The sequence below is a fragment of the Macaca thibetana genome, chromosome 1 (genome assembly GCF_024542745.1).
Source record: "Macaca thibetana thibetana isolate TM-01 chromosome 1, ASM2454274v1, whole genome shotgun sequence".
Taxonomy (NCBI): Eukaryota; Metazoa; Chordata; class Mammalia; order Primates; family Cercopithecidae; genus Macaca; species Macaca thibetana.
Genome location: NC_065578.1, coordinates 41698625 through 41715439, shown reverse-complemented (window position 1 = coordinate 41715439; position 16815 = coordinate 41698625). Strand labels below are relative to the sequence as shown.

The window sequence follows — 16815 nt, the reverse complement described above, 5'->3', positions numbered from 1 at the left end:
TTCTTGTGAAGTAGAAATAGTAGTAGCAGTAGCAGCAACCAAGTTTCAAGTACTTGCCATGTACTTTATGCAATGTAACCTACCCACACCATAAGCACTTAAAACTTTTCATGTATTAGCTCATTTAATATGCGTAGCAACCTGATGAAATATAAACTGTTGTGACAAATCTGAGCCTCCGTTTCCTTATCTGTAAAATGACGAAATACTCCTTGGAAGAAACTTACTCTAAGGAAAACATTCAAGTCCAATCCAGGTGATTGTGTCATCAGTAGGGCAAGGTAGAAAGATTATTCATGTTAATGCAAAGGTAATGAGTTAATTGTGTTAGATCCTGACTGTCAGAAGCTATGACAGTTTGAGAAGAGCAGTGATTTATATGGGACATCTAAAAGGGAGACACAGAGAGTAAAAGATCATCAGAGATTCTCCAAGCCTGCCCAGAGATGTGTGCCCAAAGGAGTGGACAAGAACATTCCAGTCTGTTTGGCAGTCCTCTCCCCAGACTATAGTGCTATGGTCTAGGGCCAGGCTGCTGAGGTCCACATGCTGCTCTGTCACTGACTGGGCTGGGTGAGTTCCCTCACCTCTCTAGACCTTGGCTTCCTATCTGTAAAATAAGGCTAATAGTGCCTCTCTCCTGGGATTGGTGTTAGGATTAAATGAATGAGAGAGCTAGCATATAGTAATTGCTCAGACAAATCTTAATCATTCCAATTATTATTGGTGACATTATTTGTTAACATCAACCCACTCTCTTTGATTATAATTAAAGTCTCCTATGAAGAAGAGAATGCTCAGGCTGGCTGAAATGTAACTTATTTTCTGCTTATAATATTTCTCATTAAAAATTAATACACTGGTATCCTGTGGATTTCATGAATTTAAGTTACTTCTGTGAGCCTAATTCTCTCTTATTCTACCTTGATTCCATAGGTATTGAATAATAAAAATGTGGATCAACACACACAAAATGACAGGCCAGAATGCACACAGCCAAGTCCTCAGTGAGGCAATGACATTATGAAACAGCCTATCTAAATAGCCAACCAGCCTCCTCCATTATATTTTTCTCTTTGATTTAACAATTTCTGCCACTTGTATGATCTGCTGAAAACAGCAGACAGCAGAGCGAGAGTTATAGGGTAGGCTGCAAACTCAAAGGACAGCCTCTAGAACCATCTCTTTGTTGAGGGAGAAACATCCTGTTGTGGAGTTCATTGGCTCCAGGCAGGATGGCACCTACCTGCTCTGGATGGAAGATATCGTCCATTTGTTGCTGTGGATCAACTGTTCTTGCTCTATGACTTGCTCCTGAAGTTTCCTTTTTTCTAGAAGAAGGGTATCATTTTGGGCAGTGATCTGGTCCTGTATTGCCTTCTCCTAGGGATTAGAAAGTCTCCTAATTACCACAGCAGGAGAATGATAAATTTAAGAGCATAAGCCTGTTTCTAAATCTAGCAGAAATTTTCCCTTATTTACTTTTTTTTCTCCTGTCCCCTAGTCTGTTTCTACCTGTTTGCTGACATTGTCATTCATTGTAGCTAAATAGTTTTCCAGTTTTCGAGAGGTTATTTTATGTCATATATATATATAATTTTTTTTTTTTTTCTTTGAGATGGAGTCTCACTCTATCACCCAGGCTGGAGTGCAGTGGTGCTATCTTGGCAAGCTCCACCTTCCAGGTTCACGCCATTCTACTGCCTCAGCCTCCCAAGTAGCTGGGACTACAGGCGCCTGCCACCACGCCCGGCTAATTTTTTTGTATTTTTAGTAGAGATGGGGTTTCACCGTGTTAGCCAGGATGGTCTCTATCTCCTGACCTCGTGATCCTCCCGCCTTGACCTCCCAAAGTGCTGGGATTACAGGCGTGAGCTACCGCGCCCGGCCTATGTCATGTATTTTTTTTTTCTTCTTTTTCATGACCCTGAAAGTAGTGAGATCATGTTTTTTGTTTTGTTTTGTTTTGACATGGAGTCTTCCTTTGTCACCCAGGCTGGAGTGCAGTGGCACAATCTCGGCTCACTACAACCTCTGCCTGCCAGGTGCAGCCTCAGTCTCCTGAGTAGCTGGGATTACAGGCATCCACCACCATACCCAGCTAATTTTCATATTTTTAGTAGAGACAGGGTTTCGCCATGTTGGTCAGGCTGATCTTGAACTTCTGACCATAAGTGATCTGCCTGCCTTGGCCTCCCAAAGGTTTGGGATTACAGGTGTGAGCCACTGTGTCTGACTGTGGTTTTTTTGTTTGTTTGTTTGTTTTTATAGACAAGGTCTAGCTCTGTCATCCAGACTGGAGTGCAGTGCTACAATCATGGCTCATGGTAACCTCACACTCCTGGGCTCAAGCGATCATGTGCCTCAGTCTCCTGAGCAGCTAGGACTACAGGCATGAACCACCACAGCTGGCTAATTTTTAAATTTTTTGTAGAGTCAGATGCCGGGTGCCATGGCTCACACCTGTAATCCCAGCACTCTGGGAGGCTAAAGTGGGAGGATTGCTTGAGCCCAGGAGTTCGAGACCAGCCTGGTCAACATGGTGAGACCCCGTCTCCACATACACACACACGAAAGCCACATGTGGAGTTCAAGGCCGCAGTGAGCTAGGATCGCACCATTGCACTCTAGCCTGGGTGACAGAACGAGACTCTGTCTCAAAAAAATTTTTTTAACATAAAAAATAAAATAGTAGAAACAGGCCGGGCGCGGTGGCTCACGCCTGTAATCCCAGCACTTTGGGAGGCCGAGACGGGCGGATCACAAGATCAGGAGATCGAGACCATCCTGGCTGACACGGTGAAACCCCGTCTCTACTAAAAGTACAAAAAACCAGCCGGGCGAGGTGGCGGGCGCCTGTAGTCCCAGCTACTTGGGAGGCTGAGGCAGGAGAATGGCGTAAACCCAGGAGGCGGAGCTTGTAGTGAGCCGAGTTGGCGCCACTGCACTCCAGCCTGGGCGACAGAGCAAAGACTCCGTCTCAAAAAAAAAAAAAAAAAAAAATAGTAGAAACAGGGTCTTGCTCTGTCGCTCAGGCTGGTCTCAAACTCCTAGCCTCAAACTATCCTCCTGCTTCAGCCTCCCAGAGGACTGGGATTACAGGCATGAGACACTGTACTCAACCTACATGTTTCTTTTAAATAAGATACTAATGTAGGTCATTCAGAAAAGACTGGTCATCTATTGTTATTATTAATTTTAGAGAGTTTCACCCTTTCACCCAGGCTGGAGTGCAGTGGTGTAATCTTGGCTCACTGCAACCTCTGCCCCCTGGGTTCAAGCAATTCTCCTGCCTCAGCCTCCTGAGTAGCTGAGATTATAGGTGCCCACCACCATGCCCAGCTAATTTTTGTACTTTTAGTAAAAATAGGGTTTTGCCATGTTGGCCAGGCTGGTCTCGAACTCCTAACCTCAGGTGATCCACCCACCTCAGCCTCTCAAAGGGCTAGAATTACAGGCATGTACCACCACGCCTGGCCAGCCATCTATTGTTAAAGACCTATAGGATGTAGATTAGATGATGTTCTGGAAAAACTATTCCAGATTTTAAAGTCCGTCTCAGAGACCCTGCAATATCTAATGGTAGTCTCACCTGCTATAATTTAAAGACATTGAGTTAATAATGTATTGGTAGGGATTGAGAATAGAAGCAATCATCTTACAGATAAATCCTAGACAGCTTTAACTGGATTAAAAAGTGTACTGCATGAGGAAGGTGACTGACAGCTTGTGCTTGGGAAATACTGTATTTTTTCAAACAAACAAAAATTCCAGACACATGCTGTGATAATAAGATAAAATGGGAAAGTGTAGTTTGAGTGGTCACAAAAGAAATCTCAACTGACTCATTATATAAAGAAAAAGCTGAAGGAATGAAGCCAAAATAAGTGGCATTACTTTTTGGAGACTTAGAAGGCAAATCTGGCATTTTTATGCTCAGTGCTCTGGTCCTTAGGCCCTAAAATACATAAAATAAGAATTCCTAGGTTTGTACCACTGTGGCATTAAAAGCTCTAACATCAGTCTTCTCTAGGCTAAATAGTTCTAATTTGGTTAACAATTTCTCATGTGAACAATGAGTCCACCAATTAACATGCTTCTAAGAGATTTTTTTTTTTTTTTTGAGACGAAGTTTCACTCTTGTCACCTAGGCCGGAGTGCAGTGGTGCAATCTTGGCTCACTGCAACCTCCACCTCCCTGGTTCAAGCAATTCTCCTGCCTCAGCCTCCCAAGTAGTTGGGATTGCAGGCGTGAGCCACTGCACCTGGCCCTTTAAGAAATTATATACCAAAAAAAGGAAAATAACATCTACGAAAAATTTATATGTGCCAAGTGCCACTTTAGAAATTTTATGTTTTAATATTCACAGAAGACTGGTGTATGTAGGGAAGGGATTATTTCCCTCATTTTACAGACAAGAAGAGTGATACACAGAGACTTGTCCAAGCTTACAGGCAGGGCTATAATTTGAATGCAAGTCTATCTAAGGCCAAAGCCCACAGTACCCTTCAATGGCAGTGAGCAAAAGATCTAATTATTCTCTCAGCCTCTGCTTATTTGGGAGCTCCAGCATATTTTATGAAGACCCGTGGTTCTTTGGGTAGGTGCATTAGTTTCCTAGGGCTGCCATAACATTTTCTCATAGTTCTGAGTGGTAGAAATCTGAAATTACATTGTTGTCAGGGTTAATTACTCATGGGGGCTCCAAGAGAGATTGTGTTGCATGCCTTTCTCCTAGCTTCTTGTGGTTGCCAGCAACCCTTGCTATTTCTTGGCTTGTAGCTGTATCATTCCAGTCTCCGACTTCATCATCATGAGGCATTCTTCCCCTGTCTGTGTCTGTCTGTGTGTTTTCCCCTCTTCCTGTAAGGACAGCAATCATCTTAGATTTATGATTCACCCTAATCCAGGATAATCTCATCTTAACTAAGTATATCTGCAAAGACCCTATTTCTATATAAGGTCACATTCTGAGGTTCTAGGACATGAATTTGAGGGGACACTATTCAATCCAGTATAGTCAGGAAGAAAGCGAGCATGCCTGTTGAAAGGAGAAGACTATTTTTCCAGCCTAGAAGCAAAATGCAAAAGTATGAAAAAGAACTGATAATACAGAAATAGGCTGATGATATGTCTGATGGATCCATGAACTAGGGTTGCTACTTTTTTTTCCTTTCTTTCTCTTCTTCTTTATTTCTTTCTTTATTTATTTATTCGAGACGGAGTTTTGTTCTTGTCCCCCAGGCTGGAGTGCAATCACATGATCTCGGCTCACTGCAACCTCCGCCTCTTGGGTTCAAGAGATTCTCCTGCCTCAGCTTCCTGAGTAGCTGGAATTACAGGCTTGTACCACCATACCCGGCTAATTTTTTTGTATTTTCAGTAGAGATGGGGTTTCACCATGTTGGCCAGGCTGGTCTCGAACTCCTGACCTCAGGTGATCCGCTCACTTGGCCTCCCAAAGTGCTAGGATTACAGGTGCAAGCCACCGTGCCCAGGGTCGTCGTCTTCTTCTTTTTTTTTTTTTGCCCATGGGTACTACTAAAATGGATTGCTACTTTTTCTTATACACTTTCCATCGTCTTTTCCTAGTTCTAAGCTGGATCTCAGTCTCTAAAAGTTTGACAAAGTAACGGCAAAAAAGGAGGACTGCAAACATCCAACTTATTTTTCTTCTTTCACTATAGTTTAGAGTATCAAGAGGGTTTTTTATTTTTGTTAGACACAGAGCCTCTCTATGTTGCCCAGGCTGGAGTGCAGTGGCTATTTATAAGCACAATTATAGCTCACTGTAACCTTGAACTCCTGGCCTCAAGCAATCCTCCCGCCTTGGCCTCCCAAAGTGTTGGAATTACAGGCATGGACCATTGCACCCAGCCAATTTTTTTGAAACTAAGAATGCAGTATTTGTGACCCACCTGTTATACTCCAAAAATGCTTTATTGTGTATAGGCTGGGAATTCTTGACCTAGAGTCCCAGGATAGTTGAAGGAATCACTGAAATTACATTAATGGTTATGGTATCCTTGGCACATAGTGGTGGTATAAAAATTTGTTGAATGTGGAAATTAATATTTTAGGAGTGATGACAGAGTTCTCAAAATTCTGAAAGGGCTAGTGATCCCAAGAAGGGAAAACCTTACTGGCCTAGTCAGTTACTCTCCCTCTTGAAATTATGTAGTTTAATAATCCCACAACCATTCTGCATTTGATCCTATTCATTTGCCCCATTTCCTTCTTATTCATACACCACTAAGTCACAAGGGCAGTAAGACAAACATAAATAAACCATGGACATTTAGAAAAAAGCTTGAGGGCAAGGACTGATACAGGAGTAAGGATCACCTATTTTCACTGCCATTTAAAACTGACACTGAAGTCTGAGGCAAAATGAGGGCTCCACAAAGCAGAAATGAGTTACTGAGAGTGGTTTGGGAGTCTGTGCTCAGGGGTGTTCAAGAAAAGGCATTTCCATCTGAAGGCAAGACACTGATCATAAGTTGGCAGTACAGAGTATTTTCAGTATTCAGTTCCGTTTAGCAGCACTAGAAGTCTTACGTACTTTTGGTCAGGGCTTAAAGAATTACTCATTGAAAGATGGTGCAAAGAAAAGAAATGAAAACAAGGACTACGAAGGGGTCACAAATAATTTTTAAAACGAAAGGGCTTTCTCCAAATGGTTGACCATGGGAATCACCAGTGAGCTCTTCACCTTTTATTTTTTCCTCACCTTTTCTATTTTATGTTGCAGGATTCCGATTTCATCTTCAAATTCGTTAATTCTCTTATCTCGTAGTTCTACTTCATTCGTTAAACGATACTTGACTTTTTGAAGCTTGATTTTGTGTTGCTGATGTTTCTCATTATAGTTTCTGTAAAAGTAAATTTGAGTTTAGACACATCTGAACACAGTTAAAATTTCTTTTGCCTCCTCAATATGCACCTTTCTTGGGTTTCCTCTTCTTGCTTAAGTCAGGGGCCTGGCACTGGATGTAGATACTTACCCTGCCTCACATCTTCCTGCCCTCCATTTCAGGGAGTGGGCCAAGGATAACTCCCTACATAACACCAGCTTTAACTACTGCTGTGGACTGTGGACTCAAGTATTTGGCTTATCTTGGTCTTTTTTGTTTTTTCTTCTTTTTTTTTTTAGACGGAGTCTTGCTCTGTTGCCCAGGCTGGAGTGCAGTGGCACAATCTCGGCTCACTGCAACCTCCGCCTCCCAGGTTCAAGTGATTCTCCTGCCTCAGCCTCCCGAGTAGCTGGAATTACAGGCATGCACCACCATGCCCAGCTAATTTTTTGTATTTTTAGTAGAGACGGGGTTTCTCCATGTTGGTCAGGCTGATCTCGAACTCCCAACCTCAGGTGATCTGCCCGCCTTGGCCTCCCAAAGTGCTGGGATTACAGGCGTGAGCCACTGCGCCCGGACTACCTTGGTCTTGTGCTGATGGTTGTGGTATAACTTCAGCATCTGAGTTTAATTTAGGAAACTCCTTGATTTCTGATCCCTGACATCTAAATTCTGACTCCTGTTCCACCAATTCAGTCATTAACTTAAACGTTCCTCGTTCTTGGCTGTATCTTGGACAGTGATCTACTAACTTCAATTTTATCTAATTTCCAGATAACTGGGCCTGTTCTCAGTCCTTGCATTGAGTCTGGACTTCTTCTTCTTTTTTTGACACAGGGTCTCACTCTGTCACCCAGGCTGGAGTGCAGTGGTATAATCACGGCTCACTACATCCTTGACCTCCTGAGCTCAAGCAATCCTCCCACCTCAGCATCCCAAGTAGTGCACACCACCACACTTGGCTAATTCTTTTTTATTTTTTGTAGAGATGGGTGTTTCACATGTTGCCCAGGCAGGTCTTAAACTCTGTCTCAAGCTATCCTCCTGCCTCAGCCTCCCAAAGTGTTGGGATTACAGGCATAAGCCACCCAGCAAGTCTGGACTTCTAAAAGCCAGTTCCATGTAGGTCACTGTTCAAGACTCTGATTCTTAGATACATCTGAGTTATGGCCAATAAGCACATGAAAAGATGCTTAACATTACTAGCTATTAAGGAAATGAAGATCAAAAGCACAATGAGATACCCCTTCACACACACTAGGATGGCTAGAAAAAAATGACAGCTAATAACAAGTGCTGGCAAGGATGCAAAGAAATTGGAACCCTTATACACTGCAGGCAGGAACATAAAATAGTATAGTGTCTTTGGAAAATAGCCTGGCAATTCCTCAAATGGTTAAACATAGAGTTGCCATTTTTTTTTTTTTTTTTTGAGATGGAGTCTCGCTCTGTTGCCCAGGCTGGAGTGCAGTGGCGCAATCTTAGCTCACTGCAAGCTCTGCCTCCCGGGTTCATGCCATTCTCCTGCCTCAGCTTCTCTAGTAGCTGCGACTACAGGCGCCCACTACCATGCATGGCTAATTTTTTATATTTTTAGTAGAGAGGGGGTTTCACTGTGTTAGCCAGGATGGTCTCGATCTCCTGACCTTGTGATCTGCCTGCCTCGGCCTCCCAAAGTGCTGGGATTACAGGTGTGAGCCACCACACCTGGCCTAGAGTTGCCATTTGACCCAACAATTCTACCTAGGTAATAGGTAGATAAATAAAACATAAAATAATACCTAGATAAATGAAAATATATGTCCACACAAAAACTTACACACAAATGTTCATAGCAGCATTATCCATAACAGCCAAAAGGTGGAAACCACCCAGATTGCCATCAACTGATGAGTGGATAAACAAATAGAGTATATCTAGGCAGGCATGGTGGCTCACACCTGTAATCCCAGCACTTTGGGAGGCCAAGGCAAGTGGATCACTTGAGGTCAGGAGTTCAAGACCAGCCTGGCCAACGTGATGAAACCCCATCTCTACTAAAAATACAAAAATTAGCTAGGTGTGGTGGTGGGCGCCTGTATTCAGGAGGCTGAGGCAGGAGAATCACTTGAACCCAGGAGGTGGAGGTTGCAGTGAGCCAAGATCACGCCACTGCACTCCAGCCTGGGCAACAGAGGGAAACTCCATCTCAAAAAACAAACAAACAAAAAAACCAAATAGAGTATATCCATACAATGTCATAAAAAGAAAGGAAGTACTGATACATGCTACCATGAACCTGGAAAGTATTATTCTAAGTAAAACAAGCCAGGCACAACAGACCAAATATTGTATGATTCCATTTATATGAATTGTCAGTAATAGGCAAATTTAGAGAGAAAGGAAGTAGATGAGTGGTTGCCTAGTCTGGTGGTGGGGAGGGAATTGGGGATAGGGTGATAGCTAAAGAGCATGGGGTTTCTTTTAGGATAATAAAATGTTCTAATGTTGATTGTGGTAACAATCAAAACATGGACAAAAGCCATTGAACTATACACTTTAAATGAGTGAATTGTATAATATTTGAATTATATTGCAATAAAGCTGTTTAAAAAACCAAACAAACAAAAATCTAAGTTACCATTTCAAGCTACTATAACATCTAATCAGAGTAAACAACAAAGTAGATTAAAGCATCCATACTACCACTAGCCAAACCTCTTGGAGTATGACTGTGATACAAACAAAAAGAATGTTGTTCTTTAAAATTATGGAGAAGCTTCACTTTGAACCTACTAGATGTGATTACACCAAGTAACTCTAAACCAGCCTCTGTACTGTTCACATTTTAGGCCTGATAAATATTTGTTGTAGAGGCTATAATGTGCACTACAGAATGCTTAGTAGCATCACTGGCCCCCACCCACCAGATGCCAGTAGCACCTCCTACAGTGGTAACAACTAAAACGGTCTCCAGACATTGCCAAATGTCCCTTTGCCCTGGAAGGCTGTAAATTTTTTTTTTTTTTTTTTGAGACAGTCTTGCTGTGCAGCCTTGATCTCCCCAGCTCAAGTGATCTTCCCACCTCAGCCTCCTGAGTAGCTGGGACTACAGGTGTGCATCACTATTGATATGGTTTGGCTATCTCCTCACCGAAATCTTATCTTGTAGTTCCCATAATCCCCATGTATCATGAGCAGGTGATACCTGGTGGGAGGTAATTGAATCATGGGGGCGGTTGCCTCCATACTGTTCTATTGATAGTGAGTGAGTTCTCATGAGATCTGATGGTTTTATAAGGGGTTTTCCCCCTTTTGCTCAGCACCTCTCCTTGCTGCCGCCATGTGAAGAAGGACATGTTTGCTTCCCCTTGTGCCATGATTGTAAATTTCCTGAGGCCTTCTCAGCAATGCTGAACTGTGAGTCAATTAAACGTCTTTCCATTATAAATTGCCCAGTCTTGGGTATGTCTTCATTAGCAGCATGAGAACTGCCTAACACAACTATGCTCAGTTAACTTTTAAAACAATTTTTAGTAGACACAAGGTCTCACTATGTTGCCCAGGCTGCTCTGGAACTCCTAGCCTCAAATGATTCTCCCACCTCGGCTTCCCAAAGTGCTAAGATTACAGATATGAGACACGGAGTCTGGCCTGGGAGGCTGTGATATTGACAAAGATATATTTGGTCTCCCTCCCAGTTTTCTGGTGAAAACACACACACACACACACACACACACACACACACACACCCCAAAAAGACCCTCTTAAGTTCTTGGAATCTTCTCTGGAGTAATAAGTGTCTTTTGTATGTTGATGAGATGACTGGTGTCTGGAGGCCCTTAGAGAGCTCCAGGATACTAAGGCAGGATTAGAGAGTTGGGGCTTCCAGGCCCAAACCCTTATCATTCAGGGAGGGGAGAGGATGAAGGTTGAGTTGAATCACCAGTGGCCAAGGATTTAATCAATCATGCTGAGAAAAGAAAAATAACTCAGAGCAGTCTGAGCTATGTGAAGTATGCAAAATTCATCAGACCCAAAGACACGAGTATAGAACTTCAGTCATTACCTGCCCCCATTCAGTCTTTTTATAACTGAATTTGCTTGGGGGTGACTGTTTTAAAGTCATTTTGTTTCTGACTAGCTGCCTCACTTGTTATTTTCTGTTCTTGAAATTTGTGATACAAATAATAATGTATAGCTGGCCAGGCGTGTTGGCTTACACCTGTAATCCCAGCACTTTGGGAGGCAGAAGCGGGCAGATCACTTGAGGTCAGGAGTTCAAGACCAGCCTGGCCAACACGGCAAAACCACATCTCTACTAAAAATATAAAAATTAGCTGGGCGTGGTGACGCACATCTGTAATCCCAGCATCTCAGGAGATTGAAGCACCAGAATTGCTTGAACCTGGGAGGCAAAGGTTGCAGTGAGCTGAGATTGTGTACTGCATTCCAGCCTGAGCAACAGAGCAAGACTGTCTCTGAAAAAAACAGAACAATGTATTGCCAATCAATGTATAGCTCATGCTATTTATTTATTTACTTTTTGTTTTGTTTTTTGAGATGGAGTTTTGCTCTTGTTGCCCAGGCAGAGTGCAATGGCGCGATCTTGGCTCACCGCAACCTCCGCCTCCCAGGTTCAAGCAATTCTCCTGCCTTAGCCTCCCAAGTAGCTGGGATTACAGGTGTGCACCACCACACCTGGCTAATTTTGTATTGTTAGTAGAGACAGGGTTTCTCCATGTTGAGGCTGGTGGTGAACTCCTGACCTCAGGTGATCTGCCCTCCTCGGCCTCCGAAAGTGCTGGGATTACAGGCGTGAGCCACTGCGCCCAGCCTTATTTACTTATTTTAAGATAGAGTCTCACTCTATCGCCCAGGTTAGAGTACAGTGACATGATCTTGGCTCACTGCAACCTCCACCTCCCAGGTTCAAGCAATTCTCCTGCCTCAGCCTCCTGAATAGCTGGGATTATAAGCGTGTGCCACCACACCCAGCTCAACCACAGCAGGATAGGGCAGAGTAATGAGGCCCCCTTTCTAGGCCCTAGCTCTTGGACAGCATTTCTAGACATACCCTAAGCCATAAGGAAGCCTGCTCCCTTGAAGGGAAGGACCCAGTCCCGGCAAGATTCATCGTCTGCTAATTGACGAGCCCTTGGGCCCTGAATAACCAGCAGCAATACCCAGATACTATATCAAGGGCCTTGGGTGAGACTCTGAGACTTGCTGGATTCAGATGACAGCACATTCCCAGCTGTGGTGGCTACAGGGTGAAACTCCTGCTTGAGAAAAGTGGAGGGAAAATTAAAGGGGACTTAGTCTGACAGCATAGGTATCAGCTTTGCCACAGTAGGGTAGAGCACCAGGAAGGCTCTTGGGTCTATGACTCCAGGACTTGGCTCTTAAGCAGCATTTTTGTATATGCCCCGGGCCAGAAGGGAGCCCACGATCCTGAAGGGTGAGTACCAAGTCAGGCAGCATTCACCACAAGCTGACTTAAGAGACACTGGGCCTTAAGGGAACATTGGTGGTAGTCTGGCAGTACTCCCCATGGACCTGTGATTGTAGTGGCCATGAGGTGAGGCTCCTCTACCTTTGGAAATGGGAAGAAAGAGTGGAAAGGACTGCATTTTTGGGTTTGAGTACCAGCTCAGCCACAATACAACAGAACACCAGGTGGACTTCTCAGGTTTTTTTATTCTAGTCCCTGGCTCCCAGATGGCACCACTGGACCTGCCTGGGGCATGGGGGAACTTGCTGCCCTGAAAGTAAGGACACAGGCCTTGCTGGCTTTGCATCTGCTGATTGTGGAGCCCAGGGACTTGAGCGGTCATAGGTGGTAGCCAGGGAGTGGTTACAGCAGGACTTGGGAGAGACCCAGTGCTGTGCTGGCTTCAGGTATGACCCAACACAGTCCTAGTGGTGGCCATAAGCGTGCTTGTGTCATGCCACCCCCACTTCCAAGCGGCTCAGAACATAGAGAGTCCATTTGTCTGGGAGAAAGTAAGGGAAGAGAACAAGAGTCTCTGCCTAGTAATCCAGGGAATTCGTCCAGATCTTTTCCAAGACCATTAAGGCAGTACCTCTACCAATTTGCAAGAACTTACTGGGCTTGGGGAATCTCCTAAAGCAGGTAGAGCTTAGATGACAACACCCAAGTACTTTTGAATATCTGGAAGGTCTTCCCAAGAAGGATGGGTACAAATAAGCCCAGACTGCAAAGACTATAATAAGTATCTAACTCTTCAATGCCCAGACACAGATGAACATCTATAAGTATCAAGACCTTCCAGGAAAACATGACCTCACCAAATGAACTAAACAAGGCACCAGGGACCTATCCTGGAGAAACAGATACGTGACCTTTCAGACAGAAAATTCAAAATAGCTGTTTTGAAGAAACTGAAAGAAATTAAAGATAATACAGAGAATGAATTCAGAATTTTATCAGATAAATTTAACAGAGATTGAAATAATTAAAAAGAAGAGGAAATTCTGGAGCTGAAAAATGCAATAGGCATACTGCAGAATGCCTTAGAGTCATTTAATAGCAGAATTGATCAAGCAGAATTAGTAAACTTGAAGACAGACTATTTGAAAATACACAGGGCCAGGTGCGGTGGCTCACACCTGTAATCCCAGTACTTTGGGAGGCCGAGGCAGGCAGATCACCTGAGGTCAGGAGTTCAAGACCAGCCTGGCCAACATGGCAAAAACCCTGTCTCTACTAAAAATACAAAAATTAGCCAGGTGTGGTGGCATGCACCTATAATTCCAGCTACTCAGAAGGTTGAGGCAAGAGAATTGCTTGAACCTGGGAGGCAGAGGTTGCAGTGAGCTGAGTTCATGCCACTGCACTCCAACCTGGGCAACAGAGAGAGACTCCATCTGGAAAAAAAAAAGAAAAGAAAAAGAAAAGAAAAGTAAATACAAAGTCAGAGGAGACAAAAGACAAAAGGAATAAAAAAGAATGAAGCACACCTACAGGATTTGGAAAATAGCCTCAAAAGGGCAAATCTAGCCAGGCACGGTGGCTCACGCCTGTAATCCCAACAGTTTCGGAGGCCAAGGTGGGCAGATCACCTGAGGTCAGGCATTCAGGACCAGCCTGGCCAAGATGGTGAAACCCCATCTCTACTAAAAATACAAAAATTAGCTGAGTGTGGTGGTACATGCCTGTAATCCCAGCTACTTGGGAGGCTGAGGCAGGAGAATCGCTTGAACTCAGGAGCTAGAGGTTGCAGTGAGCTGAGATTGCAGCACTGCACTTCAGCCTGGGCAACAGAGCCAGACTTCGTCTCACAAAAAAAAAAAAAAAAAAAAAAAAAAAAAAAAGTGGGGGGGCGTATCTAAGAGTTATTGGCCTTAAAGAGGGGATAGAAAAAGACATAGGGGCCTGTGCAGTGACTCACGCCCATAATCCCAGCACTTTGGGAGGCTGAGGCTGGTGGATCACAAGGTCAGGAGTTCAAGACCAGCCTGGCCAATATGTCAAAACCCCATCTTTACTAAAAATACAAAAATTAGCTGGGTGTGGTGGCACATGCCTATAGTCCCAGCTACTTGGGAGGCTGAGGCAGAAGAATCTCTTGAACCTGGGAGGCAGATGTTGCAGTGAGCCAAGATCATGCCACTGCACTCCAGCCTGGGTGACAGAGTGAGACTTCATCTCAAAAAAAAAAAAAAAAAAAAAAAAAAAAAGGAAAAAGAAAAAGAAATAGGAGTAGGAAGTTTATTCAAGGGGATAATAACAGAGAACTTCCCAAACCTAGAGAAAGATGTCAATATCCAAGTACAAGAAGGTTATAGAACAACAAGAAGATTTAACCCAAAGATTACCTCAAGGCATTTAGTAATCAAACTCCCAAAGGTCAAAAATAAAGGATCCTAAAAGCAGCAAGAGAAAAGAAACAAATTACATACAATGGAACTCCAATATGTCGGGCAGCAGACTTTTCAGTGGAAGCCTTACAGGCCATGAGAGAGTGGCATGACATATTTAAAGTGCTGAAGGAAAAAACTTTTACCCTAGAATAGTATATCCAGTGAAAATATCCTTCAAGCATGAAGGGGCATGAAGGGGAAATAAATACTTTCCCAGACAAACAAAAGCTGAGGGATTTCATCAACACTGGCTCTGTCCTACAAGAAATGCTAAAGGGAGTGCTTCAGTCAGAAAGCAGAGCACGTTAATGACTAATAAGAAATCATCTGAAGGTATAAGACTCACTGGTAATAGTAAATAGAAAACCACAAAATATAACATTGTAACTGTGGTGTGTAAACTACTCTTAAGCAGAAAGACTAACCAATAAAGCAATAAAAAATAATGACTACAACAATTTTCAAGACATAGACAGTACAATAAGATATAAATAGAAACAACTAAAAGTTTAGAAGTGGAGGGATGAAGTTAAGGTATAGAGTATTAGTTTTCTTTTTCCTTCTTTGTTTATACAAACCATGTTAAGTTGTAATCACGTTAAAATAATGAGCTATAAGATAGTGTATTAGTTCGCTTTCAAGCTGCTGATGAATACATACCCAAAACTGGGAACCAAAAGAGGTTTAATTGGACTTATAGTTCCACACAGCTGGGGAGGCCTCAGAATCATGGCGGGAAGTGAAAAGTACTTCTTACATGGCAGTGGCAAGAGAAAATGGGGAAGAAGCAAAAATGGCAACCTCTGATAAACCCATCAGATCTCATGAGACTTAGTCACTATCACGAGAATAGTATGGGAAATACCGGCCCCCACGATTCAATTACCTCCCCCAGGTCCTTCCCACAACATTTGGGAATTTTAGGATAAAATTCAAGATGAGATTTGGGTAGGGACACAGCCAAACCATATCATTCCACCCTGGCCCCTCAAAATCTCATGTCCTGACATTTCAAAACCAATCATGCCTTGCCAACAGTCCCTAAAAGTCTTCACTCATTTCAGCATTAATCCAAAAGTCCACAGTCCAAAGTGTCATAGGAAACAAGGCAAGTCCCTTCCACCTATGAGCCTGTAAAATCAAAAGCAAGCTTATTACTCGCTAGATACAATGGGGGTACAGGTATTGGGTAAATACAGCATTCCAAATGGGAGAAATTGGCTAAAACGAAGGGGTTACAGGGCCCATGCAAGTCTGAAATCCAGTGAGGCAGTCAATTTTAAAGCTCCAAAATGATCTCCTGTGACTCCAGGTCTCACATCCAGGTCAAACTGATGCAAAAGTGGGTTTCCATGGTCTTGGGCAGTTCCATCCCTGTGACTTTGCAGGGCATAGCCTCCCTCCTGGCTGCTTTTATGGGCTGGCATTGAGTGTCTGCGGCTTTTCCAGGCATATGGTGCAAACTGCCAGTGGATCAACAATTCCGGGTTCTGGAGGATTGTGGCCCTCTTCTCACAGCCCCACTAGGCAGTACCCCAATAGGGACTCTGTGTGGGGGCTCCAACCCCCGTATTTCCCTTCCACACTACCCTAGCAGAGGTTCCTACCCCTGCAGCAAACTTTTGCCTAGGCATCCAGGCATTTCCATACATTTTCTGAAATCTAGGTGGAGGTTCCCAAACCTGAATTCTTGACTTCTGTGCACCCACAGGCTCAACACCACATGGAAGCTGTCAAGGCTTGAAGCTTCTGCCTTCTGAAGCTACAGCCCGAGTACTATGTTGGCCCCTTTCAGCCACAGCTGGAGTGGCTGGGACACAGGGTACCAAGTCCCTAGGCTGCACATAGTATGGGGACCCTGGGACCAGCCCATGAAACCACTTTTTCCTCCTGGGCCTCTGGGCCTGTGATGGAAGGGTCTGCTGTGAAGGTCTCTGACGTGGCCTGGAGACATTTTCCCCATGATCTTGGGGATTAACATTAGGCTTCTTGCTACTTATGCACATTTCTGCAGCCAGCTTAAATTTCTCCTCAAAAATGGGTTTTTCTTTTTTTTTTTTTGAGATGGAGTCTCGCTCTGTCGTCAGACTGGAG

General features: G+C 43.7%; 1 protein-coding gene across 14 annotated transcripts in view; it reads right to left on the bottom strand.

Annotated features, from left to right (window-relative positions):
• Positions 1–16815, bottom strand: part of CCDC30 (coiled-coil domain containing 30) — a 189862-nt gene that overhangs the window by 10348 nt on the left and 162699 nt on the right. For all 14 annotated transcript variants that reach the window (XM_050797818.1, XM_050797856.1, XM_050797836.1 and 11 more), the window contains 2 exons: positions 6732–6873; positions 1247–1383 (listed from right to left, as the gene is read on the bottom strand). In XM_050797818.1, the coding sequence (XP_050653775.1) occupies positions 1247–1383; positions 6732–6873 (279 nt within the window). The remainder of the gene's footprint in view (positions 1–1246; positions 1384–6731; positions 6874–16815) is intronic.